We start from the raw sequence: 26,328 nt of genomic DNA, 5'->3' as shown, positions 1-26,328 counted from the left end.
TTACTAGAAATCTACATCGTGTGCCTATGTAATGGGTTTTCCATTGTCATTTATTTCATTTACAGATTTTCATAACTCAAAGGCTCTGAATCCAGTTTCATTAATTTTTCATATTTATTTTGTATTATTAAACCTCAGACGTTCCTTATCTGAAATATAATTTTTAAGAAGTAACATTTTACTGCAGTTACTAATAAACTGTGCGACTTTGTGTGTAACTTTTACGAGGAATGGAATTTCTGCCATTTTCAATCTTGAGGTAAACAACTACCTCTGAATTAATAATTTCAACGTTGAAGCTCATATAATTCAAAAACAGTTTTGCGTGTTGTTTTTTTCTAACATGCAGGAAGACATCATTATCCAATAATCATAATTAGTATTTACAATTAATATCTAGTAAAAATATATCATTTTGCATAATACTAATTAACATATATTCAGAACAAAATAAAGTCTTCTTAACTGAATTTTATATTGAAATTTTGTGCGTTTCGTATCGTTTGACAGTTTTCTCTGGTTTGAGGCAGAACGTCAAACTTTTGAATGAAACGCTCGTTGAAAAGTAGTCTAGGTAAACAAAAGGGTTTAATTTTTAGAAAATGGAAGATTTCGATATTTTTACAAATGAAATAGACTTCGCCAAACCCGTTCATAAAAATATACTCAATAACTATGTCAACAATGTACCAAAGACTCCGAGTGGACCTAATTATGAAAGTGAGTATTATTAATGAAATCTCCTGTTAACATATGTAAAAACTTATTTTTGAATATAAATAATCGCTTCCAAACTTTAACTATATGCTGCTGTTAGTTTTATTGACAATATTTCATAGTATTCTCGTAGTTATCTTAATAATTATTTACAACTTTACAGGTGGCAGGAAACTACTGGGTCAGGAATGTCTGGCTGATGGTTTGGAAAATGAATGTGCATTTCACTTCAGTGAATCCGCTTCCCCCACCTTGAGGACTCTAGCTGTGTACAGAGACGAACAGCTAAAGACTGCTGGTATATTTTTATAACAATATAAAAAATATTTTAGTAGTCTTACAAATATTTTAGTATAAGTTATACATCTTTACATCTAAATGAAGTTTGTTAATAGCCTTCATATAAATGTGGTTGTAATGCAGTGGACTTATAATGAATTTTATATGTGACTTGCATATTTCTAATTTCTGAGACGTTGCAAAATATTGTAATATTTATTAATAATTTTTATGTAAATTAAACATTAAAGTGAGTAATTTTTCTTTATTGACTATACTTAGGTAATTCAGAAGAGAATTTATAATATTTTTTATATAGAATAGTAGTTTTACATGAAACATAACTGAATTCAAACAAATGGTCTATAAACCTATTTTATTATGAGAGAGGTAGCAAACGAGCCGACAACCTACTTGATGGCCAGTAGTCACAGTCGCCCATAGACATCCACAACAGATTTTATGTTGTGGATGCGCTGCCAACATTGGTTAATTTTTTTGGAGGAAGAGTGAGGGTTTGAAATAGGAAATGACAGAAAAGGGTGGGAACAGGGAAAGGGCAACCGGCTCTCTCGCTTATCAAACAAAAAGCCATCATTAAAGGCTACTTCAAGCCGATTTTCTGTGAGAGGGTGGTACTTCCCCGGTCGAGCCAGCCCATGTTGAAGCTGTAGTGTGACCATAGTTAGACTCTACCTCCTAAGTATTTGACTATACTATTAAAAAAAAGAGATAAAAAAGTTTTTTATTTTTATTTCAGATAATAGATTAAATAAAATAACAGATTATATAAAGCCCGTTAAGAATATTGTTGACCAGAATCCTATGTGAGTATGACGTGTTGATTGTAATTATGATTTAAGAATATATTTTCTACCCAGATCTGCTATAGTTTATATGAATTTGTTTATTAAAACTATCAATATTCCCGATTTCTATGTAAAAACATAAAATATATATTGTAAGGTAAAATTACTAACACTCAGATGATTCTAAGGTTTTATGTCAAATTTTTCAGTACCAAAGAGGATAATGCGGTACTCGATCTCTTTATTAACGACGTGGACAACGTCACGAAAATACTTGATAAATATAATATGGAGGAGGAAATGCCATTTTATAAGCGATACATGAGATTCAGTTCCGACAATAATGTCGATAATTTTATGAAGATTTTAAAGGAATTACCCAAAGGTATAACAAGTATTATATAATTTTTGCTCTTTTTTTGTTATCTTCAGATAAATTTTAAGATAAACGTTACATTTTTGTTCAGACGGGACAATTTGAAAATAATTGTAATATGTGGAGAGGAATTACTAGTGAACTGTGATTCTGTTTTTGTATGACATATAGTTAATAATTTGAGTTATGTTTGTATTTGTCATTTTCTCTTTCAGAGTGGACAATAATTCAGTTGACAGCACCATACAATGCCAATGAAAATCTGAAACCGTTCACAGACTACCGCACTGAGATAAAGTCTCTGTACATAACGTTGCTCGGTAACAAGTATTTCGATAGTCCACTGACGATAGAGGTCCCAGCTAATGTTACGAAAGGTAAATATAATCAACTAATGTGACGTGTCACATTTATAAAATATAACTACCAGATTGTATGTCATTTTTTTTTTTCTTAATCAGTAGGATAATAGTGAATTCTCTATAATTAATTGTACAACATGATGTACTCTTAAATTTAATGTAAAAAATGTATAGAAAATAATTTTCCGATATTCATATTTACTACTTATATATATACATATATATAATTTTGTTAAATTATATTTTCCACTTCATTAGATGTTGATTGAACGTGCCTTTGGGTTGTTTAAACTGTTGTCATACTGAATAAAATATGTATGTTACTGTAAAAGTTCGAAATACCAGAAATATTAAGATTTTCCTGTAAAGCTTAGGATATACCGATATGAGTTGGTAAATGCTGAAAATAGGAAGATTTTTTAAATTTTTGACCTTTAGAATTCAGTATATGCTAGATTTTACTGCTGCCAGCTGGTAGATGTTGTTTTTAGGAATAAAACAAAAAAGAATTCTTAATGATTTACTTCAATAAACCTGACCTACCCTAAACTGATACATCTTTCGGACTTTTGCTGTTAAGAATTGGTAAATCTTAGGCTTTACTGGATAATCTTGGGGTTCACCGCAATTTGAACTCTTACAGTAACATATATGTTAAATAAATATAAGTAACATGACAAATTATGTTAATATCAATTCTTAAATGTAGTGTAAATTAATGTTCATGAGAAGTTTCTGAAGCTAGTAGAGCCCAGCTGTGGTCAAGTTACTGCAGCTCGAACATGGGCTGGCTCGACCGGGGAAGTACCACTCTCTCACAGAAGATCGGTGTGAGCTAGCCTTTAGTGGCTTCGTTTCGCCTGATGAGTGAGAGAGCCGGTTGCCCTTTCCCCGTTCCCACCCTTTCCTGCCATTTCCTTATTTCCACCCCTCACTCTTCCCCTAACCAAATAACCAAGGTTGCCAACGCGTCCAAAATATAAGACCAGTTGTGGATGTATAAGGGCGACGGTCACTACTGCCCACCAAGTAGGCCGTCTGCTCGTTTGCCACATTTCACATAAAAAAAATTTAATTAATTGATTGATATTAAGTATATGTGAGCCTGTTTAACTACCTTCGATTATGTCTAGCTCGGCTCTAACTTATATGGTATCTTTGTTGAAATGATTTCCCAGAGGGTGAAAAACCACTGTTTGAAGAGCTGTACTCTCTGCTAGAGGAGAATTATAGGACGATAGATAATGCTCAGTTCCTGAACAACAAACGTTTGGTCCAGAATTATTGGAGCAAACGCGAGGACATTGACCTCAGGATGAAGGTACTGATGCAATTTTTATGTTAACTACTAACTACCCTCAAAATATACATAGCTTGATAATTATCATCGTGAACTAGCTCACGCCCGCGGTTCCGTCGGTGTATAATTCCGAATTGTGTTCACAGAGAAAGTAATAATGTGTGTTCCAATTTGTTTTTGGAATTAACCAACCAGCGCCATCTGACGTTGTAACTAAGAAACTACGTATTTTGGTTTAAATCATGGACTATCTGTATATCCAAGGCATTAAATTTATCACATGATTTTCTGCTTTAGTAGCAATGATTACAGTAACACCTTAATAGTCAATCTCTCGTTCTGCTATCATATAATTTTAACTGGTATCAAAAAAATATAATTAACGTAATTTTACGGCTTTAAAAGAATAACACTAAATTTTTAAAAAATTTAATGTGTTTCAAGCGTCTATCTAAAGTAATTCATTTAAAAAAATTTTACATAAACGAATCTTTTATTGAGATTACTAACGAGAAGATAAGAAAATTATTCCGTAGTATATTTGTTATAATTCCAGAGCATTATTAACGTGATGTACAAAGAATGGCTCGGCGGCTTCGCAAGTCTCTTGACTGGACGGCTGTTAGACGACCAGCTACGGGATAGAGTTGTTAGTTTAGTTGATACCGCCATCAATGATTGGGGGTAAGTATATCATTGCACTAATATCACTTCACTTTTTTTTTCCTACCTATCGCATGTCGCATTACAGGCGGTTACGCAGCAGTACTAAACTAGCGTATATATTACGAAGTGTTAGTTTTTTAAGCGGTTTGAATATTTTGTTGAAAATTTTAAACAACCTTGAAAAATTTTTCACTTGCTGCGATATCTCCGTAAACTATACTTTTTTTATTATGGTCTTCGTGTTGAACATATAATTTTAAATATATTGATATTATTAAATACAAGATCAAAACACCTATACATTGTCAAATTTATTTCTACATGCTTGTAAAACTTACAAGTAAAACCATTGTCAAATTTTAAGTATTGGTCCATATGATGTTCCCATTACGAGGTCCCTACATTACATGAATATTATATATATTTAAATATTTTCGTAATCCAATGTATTTCTCGTTTCAGTTTCATAAGGTTGACGGAAAAACAGAAAATGCTACTATACAACCTCATTGAGAGCAGTGCGTCATTGTCATCGCAGCAAATAAAATCTTGTTTGCGGAAAATATTGACTGAACATGGCAACATTGATGATATAAGAAGAACTTTGAAGACAGACTGTGTTAACTGTAGCGCTGAATTTAGACTAGCGAGCGAATTATGTTTGAAATGTTTGTCCCATTGTTTCGAGGTCATTCACCATTTTACGCTCGTTGATGGCATCAAAGCGTTTTCACAAGTGGCAACACAGGTTAAAGATGGCGACGAGTGGGCAAGTTTGAAGAAGGCAAAACGACAACCCGTGATTCTGATTGTTGATGAGGTAATTTAAACTGCGATTTAAATGTTCGACTGATATTTGATATATTTTATGCGTTTTAACGAGAAAATAAAATTGTACAACAAAAAAAAAAACAACTACGTATTCATTGTGATTAACGAATATACTGGTGTGCAATCAGGGACCAAAAATGTGTTGCATCATTTTGGTAAAGAGCTGATATTTATGCCACTGGATTGATTTTGATCGAACATAGTTAAGAACCAACGAGGAAGCTGACTGTCAAATGAAAAAAACCGCGTCGAAATCAGTCCATGACAAACTTATCATACCCCACTCTTTACTTCGTATTTAATACATATGTACAATCGTAACGAAAAATCTATAAATAATTTATATCTATATATTCACTATATTAATTAGATCACACGTAGAATTCGGTAATATATAAAAGTCTTCTGAATGTTTTGCTATATAATATAAATATTTTCGCTCCAGCTGTTGGACACGTTCCCATGGGAAACCCTGCCCCCACTCAACCAACATCCGGTCACGCGGATGGAAAACATACATTTCCTGTACGCGCTGTACAAAATGCATGAAAATAAAATTATAAACGGCTACTACACAGCCAGCTCGAGAGTCGGCAGATACGTTATTAATCCAGGTATCAAAATACTCGTTATATTTGTTCATGTACTAGGAACCAGCCCCGGTTTCGCACGGACTCTACAAAAAATATAAAATTGCCTAATAGGAATGACAATTTTTAAAAGTTGTAAAATGGATATAGTATGTTATCCTTAAGGTATAGACATATGCCACCGCGGACTGCTCTGTAGACCTATATAAGGTACACAATTCCGCCATACATTATTTTGTTATATCTCAAAGACTTTAGGCAGCGTTTTCGTTAAAAGCTCTCAGCCTCAGCTCTCAGTAAATACAAAAATTTAACAGATTATATACTAAAACCTTCCTCGAGGATCACGCTATCGAGTGGGCCTAGCTGTTGTAGTTTCCGTATATCGCGAACACACAGACAGACAGACGCGGCGAGGGACTCTGTTTTATAATATGTATTGATTCTTCTTATTTGGATTGTCTTAAAATACAATGTACTTATTGATTCCAGAAAAGAATCTCGATCGTATGGAGCACAGGATGAGGTCGTTTGTGAACTATTGGTGTAAGTCTTGGACCGGACACGCTGGCGAGACGCCCAGTGCGGACCAATACCTTAAATGTCTTACCGAAGCTGATGTATTCCTGTGAGTTGAGCCTAATATCCTTAACAAGCATATAAATTTGTGTATGTTTGTTCCTGTTATCCCAAATCTACGGAACTTATTTTTGGTTTATAATTTCATTAGCTTTTATATATTAGATGGAAATGTAGGAAAGTCGTTTGTTGGTTTGTTTGTTTGCAGCAATGTTAAAAATAGTTTGAAATATTTTATTATTCTGTCTTTCTCAGCATGGGATGGTATTTAAAAGAAAAATACCTCAAAAAATAACATATTTCTTGAACTTATATATTCATCTATTACTTGGTATATGTATATAGTGAACAAAGAGTTAAATTTTAACAGTTAGTTTATAATTAGTTAAACTATATATTTTTTTTTTATAAAAAGCCTACATTTTCGTGAAGCCTTAGATAATACATACCAAAATAATAGCCAAGAATATCGCTGAATTATTTTCAGCCGATACTGAGATTATGACACAAACCGGAAGATAAACATAAATTCTCGCCTTGCATGTTATATATATATATATATATAACCGTGATGCAATTAATATTAAAAACCTGGTCTATATTAGTGCATGCGATTTTATGCTGTATTCCCTTGTAATAAGGTACTGCGGACACGGGGATGGTCTCCAATTGGCTAGCACCTCGTCTCACATCGAGGGTGCTTCGTGTGGTGGTGTGTGTGTACTATCAGGGTGTGGGTCGCTGAGGCTGGTGCGGGAGGGGGGCAGAGCACCCCCGACCGCCGCTCATCACCACCTACACGTGGCCGGATGGTGAGAACTTATAAGAGAATATGACATTTGACAATTTGGCGCTGAGATTTTAATTAAAATGAACAAATATAAACGGTAAATAAGGAATAAAAGGATGATATGCAAACGCACGTGCAACAAAATGAACTACTCACGGAGTGTATACTTAAAATGGAATGAAAACTAACTGGTGACATAATATTAACGGTTAAGATACTTGAGTGACGTCACTTCGGCGACCGACGACCGAAAAGTTAACCGTCTCTTTCGCACACTGCTCCCATATTGTTTTTTTAGATGTTCCTTACTATATTATATATATAAATATATATGTATATATATATGTATATATATGTATATATATATGTATATATCGGATTTTATTATAAATTCATTGTTTTAAAGACAGGACGCCAGCCTCGCTGACGTCTCTAATGTCTCTTGTTTCAGTAAGTTCCAGATATTTTAAAATGAAACTTCAATTCTTCTAAATGTTCTTGTATTTCTCGAAGGTTCTTTATGCTACGCACTCGCTGAACTCTGCCGTCCCCCGTCGTGCGTCCAGACGTCATATTTAAACCAGAATTCAAACATAGTTCCATTCTCTTTGATTTCGTTTTACTTTTAACAATAGTAACGACGACCAATAAGGTGTTATAATAATTGGTGCCAGTTATTTCCATGTTGCATCCGTCATTGAAGCTGCTTGCGCCGATACGGCCATTCTGGCAGGCGGTGCGTGCTCTGCACCTGCCTGGTGATGTGTTCTCTCTTGCTTAGCTTTCGTTATGTTCTCGTACCCGTTGCAGGTCTCGTAGAGTAGATGGGCCAGGTTCAAGAATTGATGCTTCATCATCCGAAGTCATGCCGATACGGTTATACTGATGCGTGCTCTGCATTGTTTTCTGTGATAACAGAGAGGTACTTATGTAGTCTAGGTACTTCCACAGTAAACCTAGATAACTTTATATTGTTATAGTTATGGTTAACAAATTTGTTGTTGTCGTATGGGTTACGTTGTTTATTACGACTCATCGTGAGACGAAATCATAATATCAGGTCCAATTATTTAATCTACTTATGGCTTTGGGGCGTCACACGAACATTCATAACATATGTCATAGGACGTCTCCATCCGCCTACAACATTTTTTTTTTATTATTTGTTTGGCGTAAGACGTCTCCACCCGTGTACAATATTTTTTTTTTTTTTTTTTTTTTTTTTTTTTTCGTAAGACGTCTCCACCCGTCTACATAATTGTTTTTTTTTTTTTTTTTTTTTTTATTTATTTGTATGGCGTAAGACGTCTCCACCCGTGTACAATATTTTTTTTTTTTTTTTTTTTTTCTTTATTTGTTTGGCATAAGACGTCTCCACCCATGTACAATATTTTTTTTTTTTTTTTTTTTTTTTTTCGTAAGACGTCTCCACCCGTCTACATAATTGTTTTTTTTTCTTTTTTTTTTTTTATTTGTATGGCGTAAGACGTCTCCACCCATGTACAATATATTTTTTTTTTTTTTTTTTTTTTTTATTTGTTTGGCGTAAGACGTCTCCACCCATGTACAATATATTTTTTTTTTTTTTTTTTTTTTTTTTTCGTAAGACGTCTCCACCCGTCTACAATATTATTCTTTATTAATTATTATTATTTTTTTTTTTTATTTATTATTATTATTATTTTTTTTTGTTATGGTTCGGATCCGCACGCCAAATGCATCTTTTATAGTAATATATCTCAAACTAAGTGTTAGACAATCACATTGCTAGCAATGATTAATGGTAATGCGTTTGAATGAAGCAATTTGAACAAAATGAAATACGCTCACCGGATAACTATTAGGTAGGCGAACCGTCCACCTAACTGCTTGCTTAGTAATTCTGTGTCGTCCCTCAGATGCTGTGAAGTCTCATCGTAGCTGGTCATGTGCCACATTCGTAGCTGGTCATGTGCCACATTTCGAAGTCATCCACGGTCTAAAATCACTTTACAAGATATTAATCATTCTCAATTATTTTCTGGATTTTGTATAGTTCACAAAATTTTAAATATAGGGATATCCGATTTCTGGGGTTATATTTTTATTATTACAATATCTCCCTTCTGGAATCTTTTAATCGTAGCTCGACCTCTCAAAAAACCTAGCTTTGTATCTTCTCTCCGCCTCGACCATCCTGTTTTGAATGTGTTGGTGCATTACTTCGATTTAAACGGACTGATTGTTGAATTGTAATCTAAACTGTCAAAGCATAATTGACTTGTTCGTATGTGCAAAACATCGGCAAGGATACTAAATTTTCCACATGTATTCTTATCACGTAATAAATCTGCTCCGGTTAATATGTTAGTAGTCGTTTCAAAACCTGGAACTATAGAAAATTATTTCTACATTAATAACTATTTAACTATTCATTGAAATAGTAAGGTCCGATCTCAATCCACGCAAATAGTTTACGATTTGTTTTCTACTCCCAGAGATTTTATTTGCAATTGATTCTTTTATACGCACCACTGCAAAATTGCTTTTAATTTAGGGTACATTTACCAGTCGATATTGAATTGAAATTTGGCGTCATCTTCTTTTTCTCGTCGGAAACACGATTCAAACGCATGATCACGGTTAGCAGAAAAGGAACAGAAATTAGTTATATTCGCAATAGATGTATTTGATCAGGATTTTGGAGTCGAGTATGCTTTCGTTTGAATGACAGCATCGTTTTTGTAGAGGCACTGCCGTGTGTTAACCAGACATGTTGCAAATATTACTGTGAAGAGTATGTCTATTGTCGTATTTAAATAAAGCAATGGTCTTAGTAGTTTGATATTAAAATCATGCAAGTTCTTATAGATCGAGTGAATACCTTTCTACTCAAGTCTTCCCAAGGCCTCCCTACGTCATCTCATGGTATTCTTAAGGATACAGCAAGGACCTGTGGTTGGCTCAAGAGTAACACGCGATTAGTTCAGAGGTACGCTCTCCACATCTGTGGTGTAGACTTGTCTTCTCACGGCTCCACAAGGCATCCCTACGGAATCTCATGGTTCTCTTATGGATACATCAAGGACCCGTCGTTAGCTCAAGGGTAACACGCGATTAGCTCAGAGGTCACGCTCTCCAGATATGTGGTGTATAATTGTCTTGTCACGGTACCACAAGCCTTCCCTACAGAATCTCATGGTTCTCTTCAGAATACATCATGGACACGAGGTTAGCTCAAAGGATAATAACAAATGTTAGCTATGGTCTCACGTAATGCCTCTTGTGTAGATGTTGCAACTAACCAATCGTCTGCACACTTTCTAGCTCGCTCCTTTAAAAGACTTTAATTCGAATGTCGTAGTTACTGATTTGGTACGTATTTACAGCCGTAAAGATGCGTTTGAATCAATCCTGAACACACACACTATCACCGGGATCAAAAGATGATAAAATTAATATGATCTTGTTAGTAATTTTAATCGTATCCCTTGTTTTTTCTAGTAGCAAACGTTCGGTCACGCTCTGCATTGTTGACATCATTTGCATGAAAGACTGAGGAGCGTTCTTCATTACGCAAGTTCTCCGGATGATTATTTTCTTGAGCTGGATCAGGATTTACAAATACACTAAGACCGGCAGTAACTGATCACAGGAGCGATCCCACTTCTGATATCGGATTTTATTATAAATTCATTGTTTTAAAGACAGGACGCCAGCCTCGCTGACGTCTCTAATGTCTCTTGTTTCAGTAAGTTCCAGATATTTTAAAATGAAACTTCAATTCTTCTAAATATTCTTGTATTTCTCGAAGGTTCTTTATGCTACGCACTCGCTGAACTCTGCCGTCCCCCGTCGTGCGTCCAGACGTCATATTTAAACCAGAATTCAAACATAGTTCCATTCTCTTTGATTTCGTTTTACTTTTAACAATAGTAACGACGACCAATAAGGTGTTATAATAATTGATGCCAGTTATTTCCATGTTGCATCCGTCATTGAAGCTGCTTGCGCCGATATATATATATATATGTATATATATATATATATATATATGTGTGTGTGTGTGTTAAAGTATGTTTTCTCTGGAAACGTACTTTTGTTTGTCCGCCGTGTGGCTACAAAATAAAATTGTCATCAGTCCAATGGTGATCGGTATGCTCTGGGAGGTGACTGACCTTGAAGTGGACAAGATGGTGACAACAATGCTGTCTTTGTTTGTACCATCGGAGGCGCCGTGCGATTGGAAATGTATAGGGAAGAGCAAGTGGAGCCAGGGGACTATCGGTGAGTAGTGTTGTGATATATCGCTAGTTATAATGAGATGGAAAAACTGACAAGTATTGATGTATTTACAGAATCGTACTGAGTACAATGTTATTAACTTATATGTTTACTAATTTAAAATACCCTACTTGCATATAAAAGAAATGTGAAAGTTTGTGATGAAGTAAGGATTTTGATCCAAGTTTACTGTAATATACATTAGACGTCACAATGAGGCATAGGCTGTGATTTATGTAGGGATTCATAACAGTTTTTAAGTCACACGACACGATAGATGGCGCTGGCGGTTGGTAACATATGTCGTCCTAACATAAATATACATTTTTCTATCAAAACTGGGCACATTATTTCTATAACAAATGACATTATTATTGAATATCATAAAGCTATAAACACACTGACGCCAATAATGTGCAAATTACTTTCAGACATCCCCTCCCCTCCGAGTCCGCCACAGTCCCGGTGTAGCGATGTGCTGTTAGCGGCGAGCAAATCACGTTTAGCTACAGGCTTCATGATGATATCTAGCAGTCTAGTCGTTAGAGGTATACCAGTTGTTATCAATTAGAGAGTAGACGAGCCTAATAATAGTGTGACGTCATTAATAATTGCCGACAATCAATACGTCCAAAGCTACCAAGCTTTGTATAAATCAAGGTAACGTATTAAATTTAGTATTAGATTTATTTGTACAAAATTTACTATAAGATATGATTAATATGATTTTTAACGGATCTGTATGTTGTAGGTATGTTTAACCTGGCTTATAAATTAAGGTTGTAAATAAAAATAACGACATATAATCGTGTTTTATTGTACATCATTGTTAAAAATATAATTTCCTGTCAGAATGTTCGCGAAAAATTAACAAGGCAATATCAAACGACACGTCAAATGACCGGCTATCAAATTGCACGTTCTCGATAAGACGACCAAGTTGAAGTCACAACGTTTAATGCGACCAAAATTACGCCTCGTTGATTGCATAGATTGGCCACACGAGAAGCTTTCTTTTCAGTTTACTACGTGTGACCTGACAAAATCGGGTTGTCTTATTATTGTATCTGACAAGAAAATAGTCGACAATGACAAAACAGATGCTGTTACTATGGCTACAAAAATCAGGGATAGGATTGGACGTTTGAGTTTTGACAGTGCAATAAATTAACAGTCCGGTAGCCATTTGACGGACCTCTAGAGCTGGAATTATGTTGAGACATTTAAACAGACGCTAGTGGGTGGCGGGACGCTCGATACCTCTAACAGTCCCTCAAACGCTGCGACAAGACATTATTTATTTAACATTGATTGGTGGAACTGGTTCTTAAGCACGCGTCACTACCGCCATAATTACAATTTATTCAGTAACGTTCAGGAAACCAATTAAAATAAAACAGGAAAAATAGCAATAAAATCTACCTACCAAAATAATTATCTCTTATACAATCAACAAACTCAAATAAGTAATAGCGTGTGTCAAAAACACGTGCATAAGTTTTTACACCTACAAATATATTCTTGATACAATACGAGGCCTATTTGTATGGAGAATAAGCACTAGAGTAGTTCCACTTACGGTCACATTCCCCGGAGAGCGGCGCTAGTAGCGGTCGGTAGGAAATATGGCATTCTATTTTCGATAGATGGCGCTTTAATTAACATTACCAAATAAATGTAATTTTTAAATCTCCTACTACTGGTAGAGAACACTGAGTAGTTTTTTTAATATAACAATGTAAGTTTAGCTGCGTTTTGTATATCTATGGAATATTTATTTTGTATGTGGGTCTGCTAATTTTCTTATAATATACCAAATCATAGCATGGGATGTATTTGTAGTAATATCTATATTATCTATGTGAGTACATATTTTATTTCGTTAAGACGTTTACTCGTGAGTGTGCATGTCCTTATATGGATTGTGTAGATGTGTGTGTACTAAAATTAAGTGTATGTGTGTGTGCACGTCTTTATATGTTGTGTATGAGTGTGTACATCCTGATATGAAATGTCCGCGTGTATGTGTGCGTGTATAACTATTAACTAGGAGTGTGCTGTGATCGCGTGTGCTGGTGGTGTGTGTGTGTTCTGCTGATTCCGTCGCCTCCGTCTTGAGGCTGGCGGTGTCCGTTCCTTGCTTTCAGCCGACTTGACGCTCTGGTGGGACAAGACACGAGCATGAATATTAATTACACGTACACTGTACTAAGGTTGGAAATTTATTTTATAACTAGATGGACGGGTTGAATAACTAAAGCATTAGTATCCAAAGCCAGTCTTTTAAATAATATACTGTTAGGTCAATCTGTCTCATGCAAAGAAAAATATACCTTATGGTGTATAGAATAAGGGTAATATCATTTTACTACAAACTGTAGACATCTCATGTCCTATACTTAGCTGGACAAGGCTATACGGGAGACTTAAACTATAATATCCAACCTCGTCAAATTTGATCTGTTCCACCATTTCGACAACTTTTTTCTCCAAGCTCTTGATGTAGAGACGGACGTTGGTGGTGTTCACATTCAAAGACTTGCCCAACAGCTTCAGCAGCGGCAGGGAATCACACTCCGACGAACTGAGAACGTGTCAAATAATCATTATTATATGATTTTTATTATACATACACAATCTATTTACTTAAACTGTTAAGTATGTTACGTACGCGCTACATATTATAAAAAAAAAATGAACGTCGCCGGGGCAAAATCGTTGTATGGATATATTATCATATAAGGAGTGACGTCGCTGACTCCGCGGAACGAACATCAAGCCGTGTGAACCAGAAGATTCCTGACACCACACAAGCTATGGAATGGCATTGCTGTCCTAACATCGGGGCAATCATGTAGTCTTAGGCATAGGTTATAAGTTTTCATATGTAATTTTTATTATACTATATATATAAGTAAGTTTCGTAGTTTTCCTGGAACCTCCGGTTGCCACTCTATATAGTTAGTATATATTATTGCCAGTAACAGAAGATAACACGCGGTATACGAAACCTGACTGTAACTGAATTATGTGACCGCCAGTAAAATAGTCAAATAGCTGTTTATAGTTAGATATGTTAATAAAAATATTTGTTTGACATAGCCAGTATATTATAAGATTCCAGTGCGAATGAAGACATAGCATAAAAAATAAATTAGAAACTGTTATCCGCTATCAAAAGCCAGCTCTCTGATAGGCCAACAGTGACAGTTAAACTGACGCTCGCGATGACAGAAGTCGCAGGGAACTGCGCTCAGGTGTCAAATGCGAAGGTAAAATCCTCTAGCTTGACCGGTATAGTAAGGAAGCGGCTTTTCACGGTTAAATGCAGGTGAGGACAAAGAAAATTATGAAAATTTACTAGCTATACTTTCAAAATCAAACAAACCACGTTGTTCTTTGATGTATGATTCTCAACACGCTTTCACGGAATTTAAATGCATAGTATTATTCAGTTAATTGATGGTTCTAGGTATAGCAAATATTGGTGGCCCGGACGCTGTAATTTCGTTGTACCCTCAGTCCGCCACTCACACAGCCAACTCCCTGACACTGTCGAGTACTGTCCGCAGTGCGGCGTCGGTCCTCTGGCAGGCGGTGTGCAGGGCGTCCGCCTGCAGTCTTCTCTGGTGCAGATCCGCCCGCAGGTTGTCAGCTGACTCCTGTTGCTTGAAAAGCTTAGCCTGCTGCTTGGCGTGCTCCTCCTCTGGGTGAGTTATTTAAACAATTTGCTCACAGCCCTCGCTTCAGACATGCTCTGGTTAATATATCTTTTCCCAAAGAAAGTTATCGAGCGAACTATGAGGTTGTAATAAAGTTTTAAGAGCATAAAAATATGTACTTGGTTTTACAATCTTTTATGTAGGTAAGAATAGTTTAGTTTTGTCATCCATTACAATTACTTCATTATTACGTAAGAAAAGTTGAACCAAACAAAAAATGTAACTCTTTAAAAATTTGAGCATAGATTTACACACGAGTAATTATTTGACAGCAATCATTGTTTATCTGTGTTAATTAGATATACATATATTTTTTTAATAAGAAACAAGTCCATTCAAGGACTGTGATTGTTCCCCCTTAACCTAAATATTATTTAAGGTCTTAAGGTTCATAAATTGGGTTGAAGATTTTTGACTGGAAGCCGTATTTTTTATTATTATTATTTGCTTCAAGGACCTGGACACTTGAAGTTCTGGATGGGTTCGCTGATTCTAAGTCCAGACATAAATTTAATGAAATAAGACCGAAAGTTTGAAGAATTTTTGACTCTCACCAATATTAGATTTCAAAATTTTAACATTATCGCTAAGATGCTTCAGCTCAGTGTTAACTTCGTTGATATAAGTGAAGAGCGCGTAATTCTCCTCCTCGCGACGTATAAATTCCTGGATTAATTTGTCCACATCCTCCTCTCCAGTATATTCCTGGAAAAATACCAGAAAAGTCAATATTTAATTTATATAGCATACCGATAACGAATAACATTTATCGGATCATAAAAATTTACAGCCATGGAAAATTGCCATTATATCTGAGTCATAGCGTTTCTTTATCTACAATATAGATAATAAAAACATGAAGCTATCTTTAAATACCAGAAAAAAATATTTCATGCACCGTATGGAACGGCCGTATAAAATTAATTGGCTATTTGCGCGTGGATACATCGGAGGTTCTATCGTTCTGGTTACGAGTATAAAACTACCCTCATGGTACTAACTTTGATAGCGTCTAGTATGTTTACGTAATTGTTGTATACGCGTATCTCGTTTTCCTGTCGCTCGATCCTCCTGGCTTCCTCTCTGGCGTCAGCGGCCGTCAGCCGAACGGTTCCCTTGGTACGGAGGAACTCCTCAAGCTTCAAGCTGTGATCTAACTGCCGCTGCAGCTCGCGTACCTCCTGATATTAAAGGTTGACACAGAAAATTCACTTACCAAGTGGAATTTAGCAAAGTCTCTTAGGCCGATAGAAAAGTACGTTCTGGTTAAATGGCTTAGCTTTTAGGTAGTGATAGTGTCATTTAGAATACGGTTCAGACAGCACTGGTCTTCGTTAGCATGATATAACTTCAACTTGTAAATTAATTGCTTACTAGTTTTTGCCCGCGATTTCGTCCGCGTTAATTTCGAAATTAGTAATATATGTCTAACTGACCGGGCGAACTCCATTCCACCTTATTGGCCATAAAAAAGCAGATACTGGAATTTATGAAGTTTTTTTTCTTTTTTGATCGAACAGAATTAAATATCCTATGTGCGTCTCCTGGTTCTGAGATATCTCCCCACCAATTTTCAACGATATCCCATCACCGTTCTTGAGTTATAAAAAGCGTAACTAGCACAACCTTCTTTTATATATAGATATATATTATTTTTAATAACTGCGGTGATATTTTTTTCTACGATATTCACATTTTTTAGTCTTTTATTCATTATTTTACTGCCAAGCTTTTTTTTTTGTGTTTTAAGGCCATAAAAAAATGGTTACCAAAAGAGTCTCATAAGTAAAATGTGTAACTAACAAGGCAATGTTTCCGATAGTCCAGGGCCGCCTTTTCCTTTAGTGCGTCCAACTTGCCGCACCACTCCTCGCGTTGTTCATACGTGGCTATGGCCGCTTCAACCAGCTCAAGGATCCGGGCTTTTCCTTCCATCAGCCTCCGGATCTGTCCGCGCCACATGCTATTGAAGAACTGCCTGGCGTACGGTCGGACCGTGGCCGAAGTTAATCATGACACCCCATTAGCTTTTGGCGTGTGACATTAGCTATGTACTTTAGCGTGCGATTTAAGTCTCATACCCTTTTTTGTCAGTAAATAATCAATCAAGGGTAGAACCTATTTGATTTCTATTAGCTATTCAAAAGGCTTAATTTCTCAGTGATATGTTTAGGGTAAGTTTAATTTGAACTTAGATGTGAGTTGTAACATGTTAGCCTATAAAGATCAGGACAAAATTTGTAGACATTGAAGTTAAAATACTAAAATAATAAAATACACAAGAGATATAATGACATCTAAGACTAATATTTTCGGATTACTATAATTGTTCTAAACTACATACACCCGAAGTTTCGGTTGCTTTGCAGCAAACGCGATCGCGGGCAGACGAGGTGGGAGTGTATTTGGTCTAAAATAATAAAATAGCGTAATAGTCGTAATCCGTAAGACATTAGTTTTATTCAGATTCAGATATTGGTTATTATGCTTGTTCTTTCACCTGTCTCGCAACAGACGGTCTATTTCTATTCGCATATTGAAATTGTCACTGTTAACCGAGTTGAACTTCTTCATGGCCGTGTTCAGACGGTTCTCGAGTTGACTGCTGAGGGTTTGGTTTGTTAGTGTGATGGCATAGTCCTGGGTGGAGACGGGAGATACTTGAAATACATTGAAAACATCAAAGTTTTCACCGCGGAGTTGATCTGTGACAGTACACACCTTTTCAAATCCAACGCCTTTGGCCCTAAGGCCTTTGATCTCTCTCTGGACCTGCTTCAATAAGAAGTTCAGCTCGTTGATTGTGGCGCGATGTTCTTTTACTTCCGTTGAACACTTCTCGTGCTCCTTCAGAAGCAGTATCAACCTATCCTTAACACGCGCGTTCTCTAGAAGATTCGACGTGCTCTTTGTCAGCTGAAAGTTTTATTATATTGATTGGCAATTGAAATTCCAATAGTTGTTACTAAAAAAAAAAAAGTATTGCAATATCCTTGAGAAGTGCACTCGTACCTATAGATAAATGTCAAACTAGGGCTGACATATAAGGGTATATAAAATGTCTATTAAAAATTTTAAATAAACCCCGTTTCTCTTGAATGTGTGTCCTTATTGTAAATAATATTGAGATCGAACAGGCTCGATTTGTCATGAACCAGGTTATTGTGTGTCTAGATATAATCCGAGAGAAAGTTATAACGCACGCGCATCAAACGACTCATTAGCCATGCGTCATAGGTTGGCATTCGCAATTCAAAATGTCATCGAAAGCGTATAAATTGATCGCCATTTTGTATAGATCAGCTGTTGTATTTTTTGTGACATTTAGACTGAGAAAATGGCGACTTAGCTTGTTACGTTTTTTGATAAGGTGTCGTTTATCGTGTTATTGTTTATTAAGGTTTGTAATGTAAACAATAAAAAATGTATATATATACCCTTAAATATAAATTTTGGAATATTTCTCCTTATTAAAACATAATAGTTTGACAAGTGTATAAACTGTCATTCTATGTACCTCTATTTTTATTATTAAGTATATGTACACCGATGAAAAGAGCCTAAATCCTTGGTATTTTTACGTTTACGTTTACGTTTTAGACAAATTAGTAATTTCGCCTTTGTTTATACTGTCAAATTGACCACTGGCATTAAAATTTTTAATTGATAATTTATTAATGAAAACACATAAAACTGCCAGTGTCGTCGCTAACGATGTGAAATCCTACTTAATTATTATTTAATATATATTTTTTAACAACCACGTCTAAGCTTACATTTAAATATTTTTATATGAAAGCAGACGTTGAGATTGTTTTTTCAGTAAACTTGTTCACGAATATAAAATCAAATGATTTATAAAGACAATTTAAATTTGGAATTTCAGTGTCTATGAGTAAAAAGTCTTTAAAATCTTCAGATTTTTTTCTATTGACTATAGTCTTAATTTAAAGATCATTACAAATTAATGGTTACTCACACGCAATTCAGTGATGATGTTGTCAAGTTCCAGGGTGAGCGTTCTTATCATATTCCTCTGCACCCTCAACGTTGGCTGAACGCTGCTTGTCACAGTCGCGCGATCCAATTCCATTACACGAAACTTAAAATATGCATTTCATTATTATTTTTATTATTAGTAAGTTTTATTATCTCGATAATATTAATATAATCTGCATATATCGCTACAGTATTTAAAAAAGGTTTACGTCATTGGCGATCCTGTTGAATATATGCGTAATTTTTTAAATTATATAATCGAATTTAAAAAAAAGCCAGCAATACTACTTGTAAATACAAGGTACTCTTACTAGTGATTAATATTGTTATAATTTTACCTGTCTCTGTAATTTGGACAATTCGTCTTCAGCTATCTTTTCCATTTCTATGTCATCATTTGGCGCTGCCATTATTAGGTATTAAAACGTCACTTTGAGGCTGTATTTAAAAAAAAAAAGTGAAGTCAATTTTCATGTATTGTAATAACAATGGCTTATTTGTTCGATAGTTTCGCTAAGCAACCTTATTTGTATTGCGAGTGTCGCTACGTTTGTTATAAATTTTTAAAATTCGTTTTGGAAACGGATTTAATTCGACCGAACGTTTGACCACAGATAATTAAACTGATGCTATTGATTATTTTCTCATTGTGTGTGAAGTTTGAAACTACTCAAGAATTAAATTATTTTCAGGTATTGTATTGTATTGTGGTGGGTTCTGTAAAGAAAATATTGATTATTACTTTCCTTGAAAATTTACATTTACTAGTTACGCATGTCTCATAGTTTCAATATTAAGACTATGAAATGGTAAACAAAATTAAAAAGATTACGCTGTAAAATAATTTTGAAGGAAAAGTCTTAAAAATAATTAGCAATACAAAAAATATAATATAGTACTGATGCGGAGCCATATTGGATTACTTGTTCTAGTTACGAACCTGCCACATTTCATTCAATTGATCTATTTAGTTAGATTCAGCAGTTTTTATTATTTTCCATATTAGGCCTTTTTGCAGTTTGGTAATGGTATGAAAGCACTCATCCAAAGGTTCTATAAAACAATAGTCAATAGAGCATATATATTTTTTTATATTTCTTCACAAAAATCCTCTTATTCTGTCTCTTATTTTAGTTTCGTTACTGTTGTATAAAAATATGTGAGTATCGATAAATATTACTTTAACAAACAATTTACGTCACAAGTAAACCATCAGCTTCAGACTTAAGTATCGATTATAATTTAAAGGTCATTCAAATTATTAAAAAATGTTAAACATAATCTTATTGGACCACTGACTATGAGATCACTTCCTACAAAATAAAAATGCTCATAAAAATAATAATATTGTTCACCATTTTGAAATGACCACTCTCTTTATTACCTTGAATATGTCTATCTCGCTCTTTTGTTCGGTATTTTATTTACCTGTTATTTCTGTTTCACACAACATACGTGTTCTTTCATAGCATAGATTAATAATTAGAATTAGAATTGTTATTTTACCTAAAACCATGGAACAAATTTCTTATTCCATTTTTAAATTGCATTTTAAAGTCAATATAGTTATGATTGTCTTGGAGTACTTTTTAAATTAGTTAATTTCTTAATTACCTAATTTAAAAAATCTAAGAAATAATGATAATTTAATAACAGGTTTTATATAATTTACCTGATATCTTAATGTGTATAATTTTATTAATAATGTTATATTTGCGTTAAAATGTCTTATCTGTGGTGATCTAATCTGTGGCGTGGTAGGCACGTTGTACCTTGCAGGTCTCGCGGCTTGCATCAGATTCAGTTATACTTTGTTGTGTTGAAGCCGTCGTCGCGGTTAGACCGTGGCAAGTCGCCCGCGTGTGTAGCATTATATAGATTCGTGTTTAGTGCAATTTGAGTGCCATTGACATGGAAATGTTACGTTTTTGTTATCAATAAATATTATAATGGCATTAAAAAAAGATTTCGACCTGCCCGTGAACGTTTTCAAACAGATCAAATTACCGAAACCCGTCAAAATACAGCAGGCGATTGAGAAGCTGTTCAAGAAGAATAATTATACTAAAATAGTGCAAAGTTAATTACCGTCGGAGCTTAGTTCAGATTAGATGGCCGGTGAAGTTGGTTCGAATAATAGTAGAAATAGTCCTGAGTACACAAATTCACCAGATTTCATTACCGACCACACCGAGTTCGTCGGTCGAGGCAGCATTGATACAAAGAGGAAAAACAAAAGAAGCCGCAGCTCTAGTAGAAGCAGAATCACACCGACTGTATTGAGTCTGTCGGATGAGCAGTTTTACGAGGAGTTAGAAGATTACGTTAAAGGCATGTCGGCGTCTACCATGGAGTCGGGGGTCGAAGACGTTTGGAGTCAGTTGCAACAGAAGGAGTCGGATCTGCTGCTGGCAGCGGAGTTGGGGAAGGCTTTGTTGGAGAAGAATGAAGAACTGAAGAAGGAGCAGGAGCGCCTTGCTGAAGAATACTCCAAAAAACTAGAGGTAAGTAACAATTATACTTCTTTCACTTGTTCTGTTTCTATTAACTGGTTTGGACTTATTGTAATTGCTCGTTTCTAAGGTAGTGTAAATTACGTGTAATTAATTCTATTGGAAAATAATCCTAAATTATTGTAGACGTTACAGCAACATCTAGGTAAAACTTTTTTAATAGTTATATTGCGTGTGTGAGTTCGCTCGTTTTGTTTTAATTGATATTTTTGTGAATTTGTTCGGAAAGTCGGATATATTTAGTTCCATAACTAAATTAGGTTTGACTTTCGATCGAAATTTTGTTATTATGTACTATTCCTACCTAGAAGCGTATGAAAGATTCATATTTGAGTTTTTATCGTACACTTCTCTGGTAAGAAAGATGAGCAGCGCGAAAGTATGATGCACGCGAAAGTATTGTCAATTGGACTGTTCAGATTATTCAGACGACGACATCGTTTAACTGAATGTCACACAATCTTGTGACGGCTAGATAGGTCTTCGGAGGATAATGTCATGATACGTCAGTCGAGAACTACATGAACGGAGTCGCAGGCAAAAGCTAATATAGTGTAAACAAATGCGCAGCGCGAAGTTTTATGTTACATTTCGTGTGTTATTTAGTCAAACATGTGTTATTTTATGACGTCATTTTCACGAGACGCTAACTATGTTAAAAGAAAGGATAAATAAGAGATAGTATAAAGAGTATACAATGTATTAGGTACCTATCGGTGATGTCTGACGACGCGACGAGAGTAAATTAATTTAAACCGATATTTAATTACAACATGAATGTATTGTTTAATGGTAATGTATCACGCAATTTTGATAAGATATACAAGATAAATGTTGTATGACATTAAAAATGACAAGATAAATATGTAAAACCTCTGCCTTTTCTGACTTGACTGCTCCGTGTACATGGATGTATTGCAGAATTTATCTGGATATGGTATAATGTTTCGAAGATGTCGATATCTTATCTAGCGCATTTAGTTTCGTGATTAAAGTGACGGTTTTTGTTATCTATATCTCGGTTTGCATATGCTGTGTGACGTCACTTCTGTTTGAATTTTGGATTCTTTGTATTTGGAGTGCAGTGTTAGGTTAAACAGTATCGATTGGAATTAAAAATAATATATATATGTCTTATTCATTTATTTGTCTATTTTCTGTTTTAATTCAGCAGCCGTATTTATATTTTCCCCTATATAAGGAGCGTTAAAGGATTTGAAAACAATACGAGAATTAAATGTCTTTATTCTAAATTTAAGATGGCCGTTGGCCTAAAACCTCAGGGCGTTAATTTTTTTTGTACTATACTTGATGGATTAAATAACAACAATAGTCAATGTAAAACTAAACAGCTCCAATAAGAATTACGTACAAAACTCTGTGATATAAAAAAAAAAAAATTAAAAAAGTATTGTCTTAATTCGACAAGTATATTTTTTATTAATGAAATAATTTTTATGGATTTCTCTATTTGGGCTTTAAAGTTTTTTTTATAGAACACTGTTTTTTCGCGCCGTTTCAATGAATTTTATTGGAACAAAACTTATCGATTCTCACGTCAGGCATTCGATGTATGTCATTTTGAAATCAACCCACAGCCATATTTATATTAACTGCGTGTCAGCTAGAAGAAAAAAACTACATTTGTAATAACGTTTTCATCACAAACAGTATCTAATGATTACGACGAGAACGCGATGATGTATCTCATTAATTAATTTATTGTATCCATTATTAATGTTAAATTTCATTTTATCCGACGTCGAACGTAATTAAGTTATTCGAATAATTTTATGTAAACGAGCAATTTCATTAATCGATTTATTTTTTAATTACGATATAACTAAGAGATTTAGTGTTAAATTTCGTTGACGTGGATTATACCAAGCGAAGAAAGCCAAAATTCAAGACCGACATCACCAGTCCTTCTGACCTCACGACCGGTTTTCAGAGTCATTGACCGACATGATGTGCAACCAGCCTTATAAATCCCGGGACGCACTATGGTATTTTCATGACTTCGATAATATTAATACAAGTCGATGCTGTACTTGTAAAGGGCATCTGGTTTTTGTGATCACAACACGGAACAGTTTTAAGTAGACGGAAATGTTCTAGTAGGCAAACTATTTTAGCCGCTTGATATGTCACAAATGTTGTGACAGTGTCATCATTTTATACGTAAATGACGTAACCCGTTTATATATATATATATATATATATAGACAAACAAACGTCAATAATTTTTAGCGTAATATTTGAAAATATTACAATAAACACAATTCGTCCTTAGTCTTAGTCTTGAATTAAAAAAAAATCAGGGTGACGATCCTATAGTTAGAAAAATTTGTTTGAAGAATTATTAGTTACAAAATAATTACAGTATCTATAGTTATCTACAAAGTTAAGTTGTTTTCGGCTATTAGTTTGACCTAGTACTAATTATAATGTTATTGTTGGTCGCCAGTCTCACGTGATATAAGGTTTAGTTCACACGAGAGCCAAGGTAATCAAAATAGCGATGGTCCTGCGAAATTAAGCATATAATATGATAATGTATAACACTCATTTTACGTCCAACTGGCATAGAAAAATGACTTTAATTGCACATGTTTATACAGTTTACTATCCTTTGAGATTCCATCCAGTTTGAGAAAGTCTTTCTAATTTTTTTTTTTTTTTATATTCATCAATATGATTATTCTAAGTCTGCACAAACACTACATACTATGCGTTTCCCGTTTTTCATTCCGTAGCCTAATCTATATGCGTAGACTTATTAATCAAAAAGCGATAACGCTCCGTATGTAGTGTGTGAATGAAACTTAAAATAAGCTCGCAGGACGTATGCGATGACGTCATAACAAAAAAAATACATACACATAGTTATTTTAATTAATTACTACTGATGATAAATTGTTCTAAATCATCTTTGTATCTAATTGTAAGTTGGACTCCGTAGTTGTTCTTAAATTTTGCTCAATATACTTTGTATGCCTATAAAAATTCTTAACTACCCTCCTAGTTGTTGCTATACTTGTAAACTATCTTGGCTGTGATGTTTTTATTTGATATAAGCTACACCCGCGGCTCCGTCTGTGCGTTATATATTGTTTATTTTATATTATTAAATATAACATAGGTACTGTTTATTAGAAAGCCAATTAGGGTTGTCAGCATCGGTTCAGTGGTTAAAAGATTGGTCAAACCGGCTCCTGTGAAAGCCCGGCGTCATCGGGGCGATCCTAATTACCGAGATCGCCCCCTTTCTCCGAGGGAGTAAGTCCGGTCTTTGCCAGGACCGGCCAGTCGCTGGTGTGCCCTGTTGCTGACAGATCCGGGGTGCAACAACATAGCGGCCGATATCTTTCGCAGTGGTTAATAGATTGCTCAGAACAAAAAGGCAGACGGACAGATATTGTTTTGAACGATATTAACGTGTATGTATTAAATAAAAATATTATTTTATATAACAGAAAACACTACGACTTTAAGTATTCGCATAGACAGTCTGAATATAAAACTTATATCAATAATGGTCAAATAAAAACAGATATTTGCGACAAATAAAATAATTGTTATGCATATTATATGGATTTAATTTTGCAGCCGTAAAAAAATCGAGGCGAATTTGTTTCCTGGAACACTATTGTAATATCTTACAGGCTGTGAAAGTGAAGTTGATTAATCCTGTACGTAGATTTTTTATTATAAATTACAAGGTCAACAACATTCTATTGTTATAAGAGATTATTTTTCGGCCAGAAGACAATATGTTTAGTACTAGTTAACGCCTCTTACTTCGTCCGCCGTGACTTGTGAATCGGGTTTAAAGAAATTAATAATTTATTCTTAAATAAAATAAGTGTGTATTAAACTGCCAGTGCCCTCTATAGCATGAGAGAGATAACTTCAAACAAAATACAACTGTCATGTCGTGTTAGTTAGGAAAATACACGGGAATTGGAATAAATTAAAATTTATGTATCATTCTGACTTCAAAAATACGTCATTAATAATTATCAACATTAACAATTTTTTTTTCGTTGTCAAAGTATCAAACATTCAGTAGGTATAGTTTTATAAGTACATATATCCTTTTTCGTCAGCCTCATTAAAAATTCCGGTATCAAAAAATCTATTACTTAAGACTTCAGGTTGTATACATGTACAAAACGTCGCTTCACCAGTTTAAATTTAACTGGTACAAACATGTCTTCCGTGGTTTCTTCAAACAAAGAAGATTCCTCCTGATAATTAATATTCAAATAAAATATATCAATTGAAAATGATATAAAAAAATTATGTTACGAATGTAAAACAGAAAAAAAATATGGTCACAGATAACATACGTCTTTATATGAAGCCACAGAATATAAAGCAACAATGCCACAAATGTGTATGTATATATGTATTTATAATTCTTTTCAAATACCAACTCAAAGCAAAACCTAAGGAAGGTTTCGTATGAAATCATTCTTGCAACCTCATCTGTTCTGAATATAAAGTGGTGATTCATCGACGAACCGTTG

General features: G+C 34.6%; 3 protein-coding genes across 5 annotated transcripts in view; 2 read left to right on the top strand and 1 right to left on the bottom strand.

Moving 5' to 3' along the window:
• The first annotated feature begins 146 nt into the window (after positions 1-146).
• On the top strand, positions 147-12,376 carry LOC116777941 (uncharacterized). Of its 2 annotated transcripts, none has more exons than XM_032671758.2 (14): positions 147-259; positions 511-720; positions 881-1,015; positions 1,757-1,823; positions 2,015-2,190; positions 2,397-2,558; positions 3,722-3,864; positions 4,400-4,527; positions 4,972-5,329; positions 5,786-5,954; positions 6,423-6,558; positions 7,151-7,321; positions 11,420-11,565; positions 11,994-12,375. In XM_032671758.2, the coding sequence occupies exons 2-14, from the start codon at positions 603-605 to the stop codon at positions 12,131-12,133; spliced, it is 2,049 nt and encodes a 682-aa protein (XP_032527649.2). In that variant the 5' UTR covers positions 147-259; positions 511-602; the 3' UTR covers positions 12,134-12,375. The 2 variants fall into 2 exon arrangements, with proteins under 2 accessions (XP_032527649.2, XP_061382420.1); XM_061526436.1 differs by having other exon boundaries at positions 153-259; positions 600-720; positions 11,994-12,376.
• Positions 12,377-12,525: 149 nt separating this feature from the next.
• On the bottom strand, positions 12,526-19,978 carry LOC116778161 (coiled-coil domain-containing protein 63-like). Of its 2 annotated transcripts, none has more exons than XR_009753487.1 (11): positions 19,622-19,978; positions 19,264-19,386; positions 18,006-18,200; positions 17,785-17,924; positions 17,088-17,262; positions 16,286-16,465; positions 15,839-15,989; positions 15,097-15,268; positions 14,008-14,146; positions 13,142-13,722; positions 12,526-12,598 (listed from the first exon to the last, which is right to left on the bottom strand). XR_009753487.1 is itself a non-coding variant. In XM_061526555.1 (11 exons), the coding sequence occupies exons 2-11, from the start codon at positions 19,691-19,693 to the stop codon at positions 13,609-13,611; spliced, it is 1,461 nt and encodes a 486-aa protein (XP_061382539.1). In that variant the 5' UTR covers positions 19,694-19,721; positions 19,806-19,978; the 3' UTR covers positions 12,645-13,608. The 2 variants fall into 2 exon arrangements, 1 of the variants encoding a protein (XP_061382539.1); XM_061526555.1 differs by lacking the exon at positions 12,526-12,598 and having other exon boundaries at positions 12,645-13,722; positions 19,622-19,721; positions 19,806-19,978.
• Positions 19,979-21,081: 1,103 nt separating this feature from the next.
• LOC116777238 (bicaudal D-related protein homolog) overlaps positions 21,082-26,328 on the top strand; it is a 41,354-nt gene continuing 36,107 nt past the window's right edge. Inside the window, exon 1 of the mRNA XM_032670668.2 lies at positions 21,082-21,787. Coding sequence (XP_032526559.2) covers positions 21,395-21,787 — 393 coding nt within the window. The 5' untranslated portion in view covers positions 21,082-21,394. The remainder of the gene's footprint in view (positions 21,788-26,328) is intronic.

This window comes from Danaus plexippus, chromosome Z (assembly GCF_018135715.1).
Source record: "Danaus plexippus chromosome Z, MEX_DaPlex, whole genome shotgun sequence".
Lineage (NCBI taxonomy): Eukaryota > Metazoa > Arthropoda > Insecta > Lepidoptera > Nymphalidae > Danaus > Danaus plexippus.
This window is presented reverse-complemented; position numbering and strand designations above follow the sequence as displayed.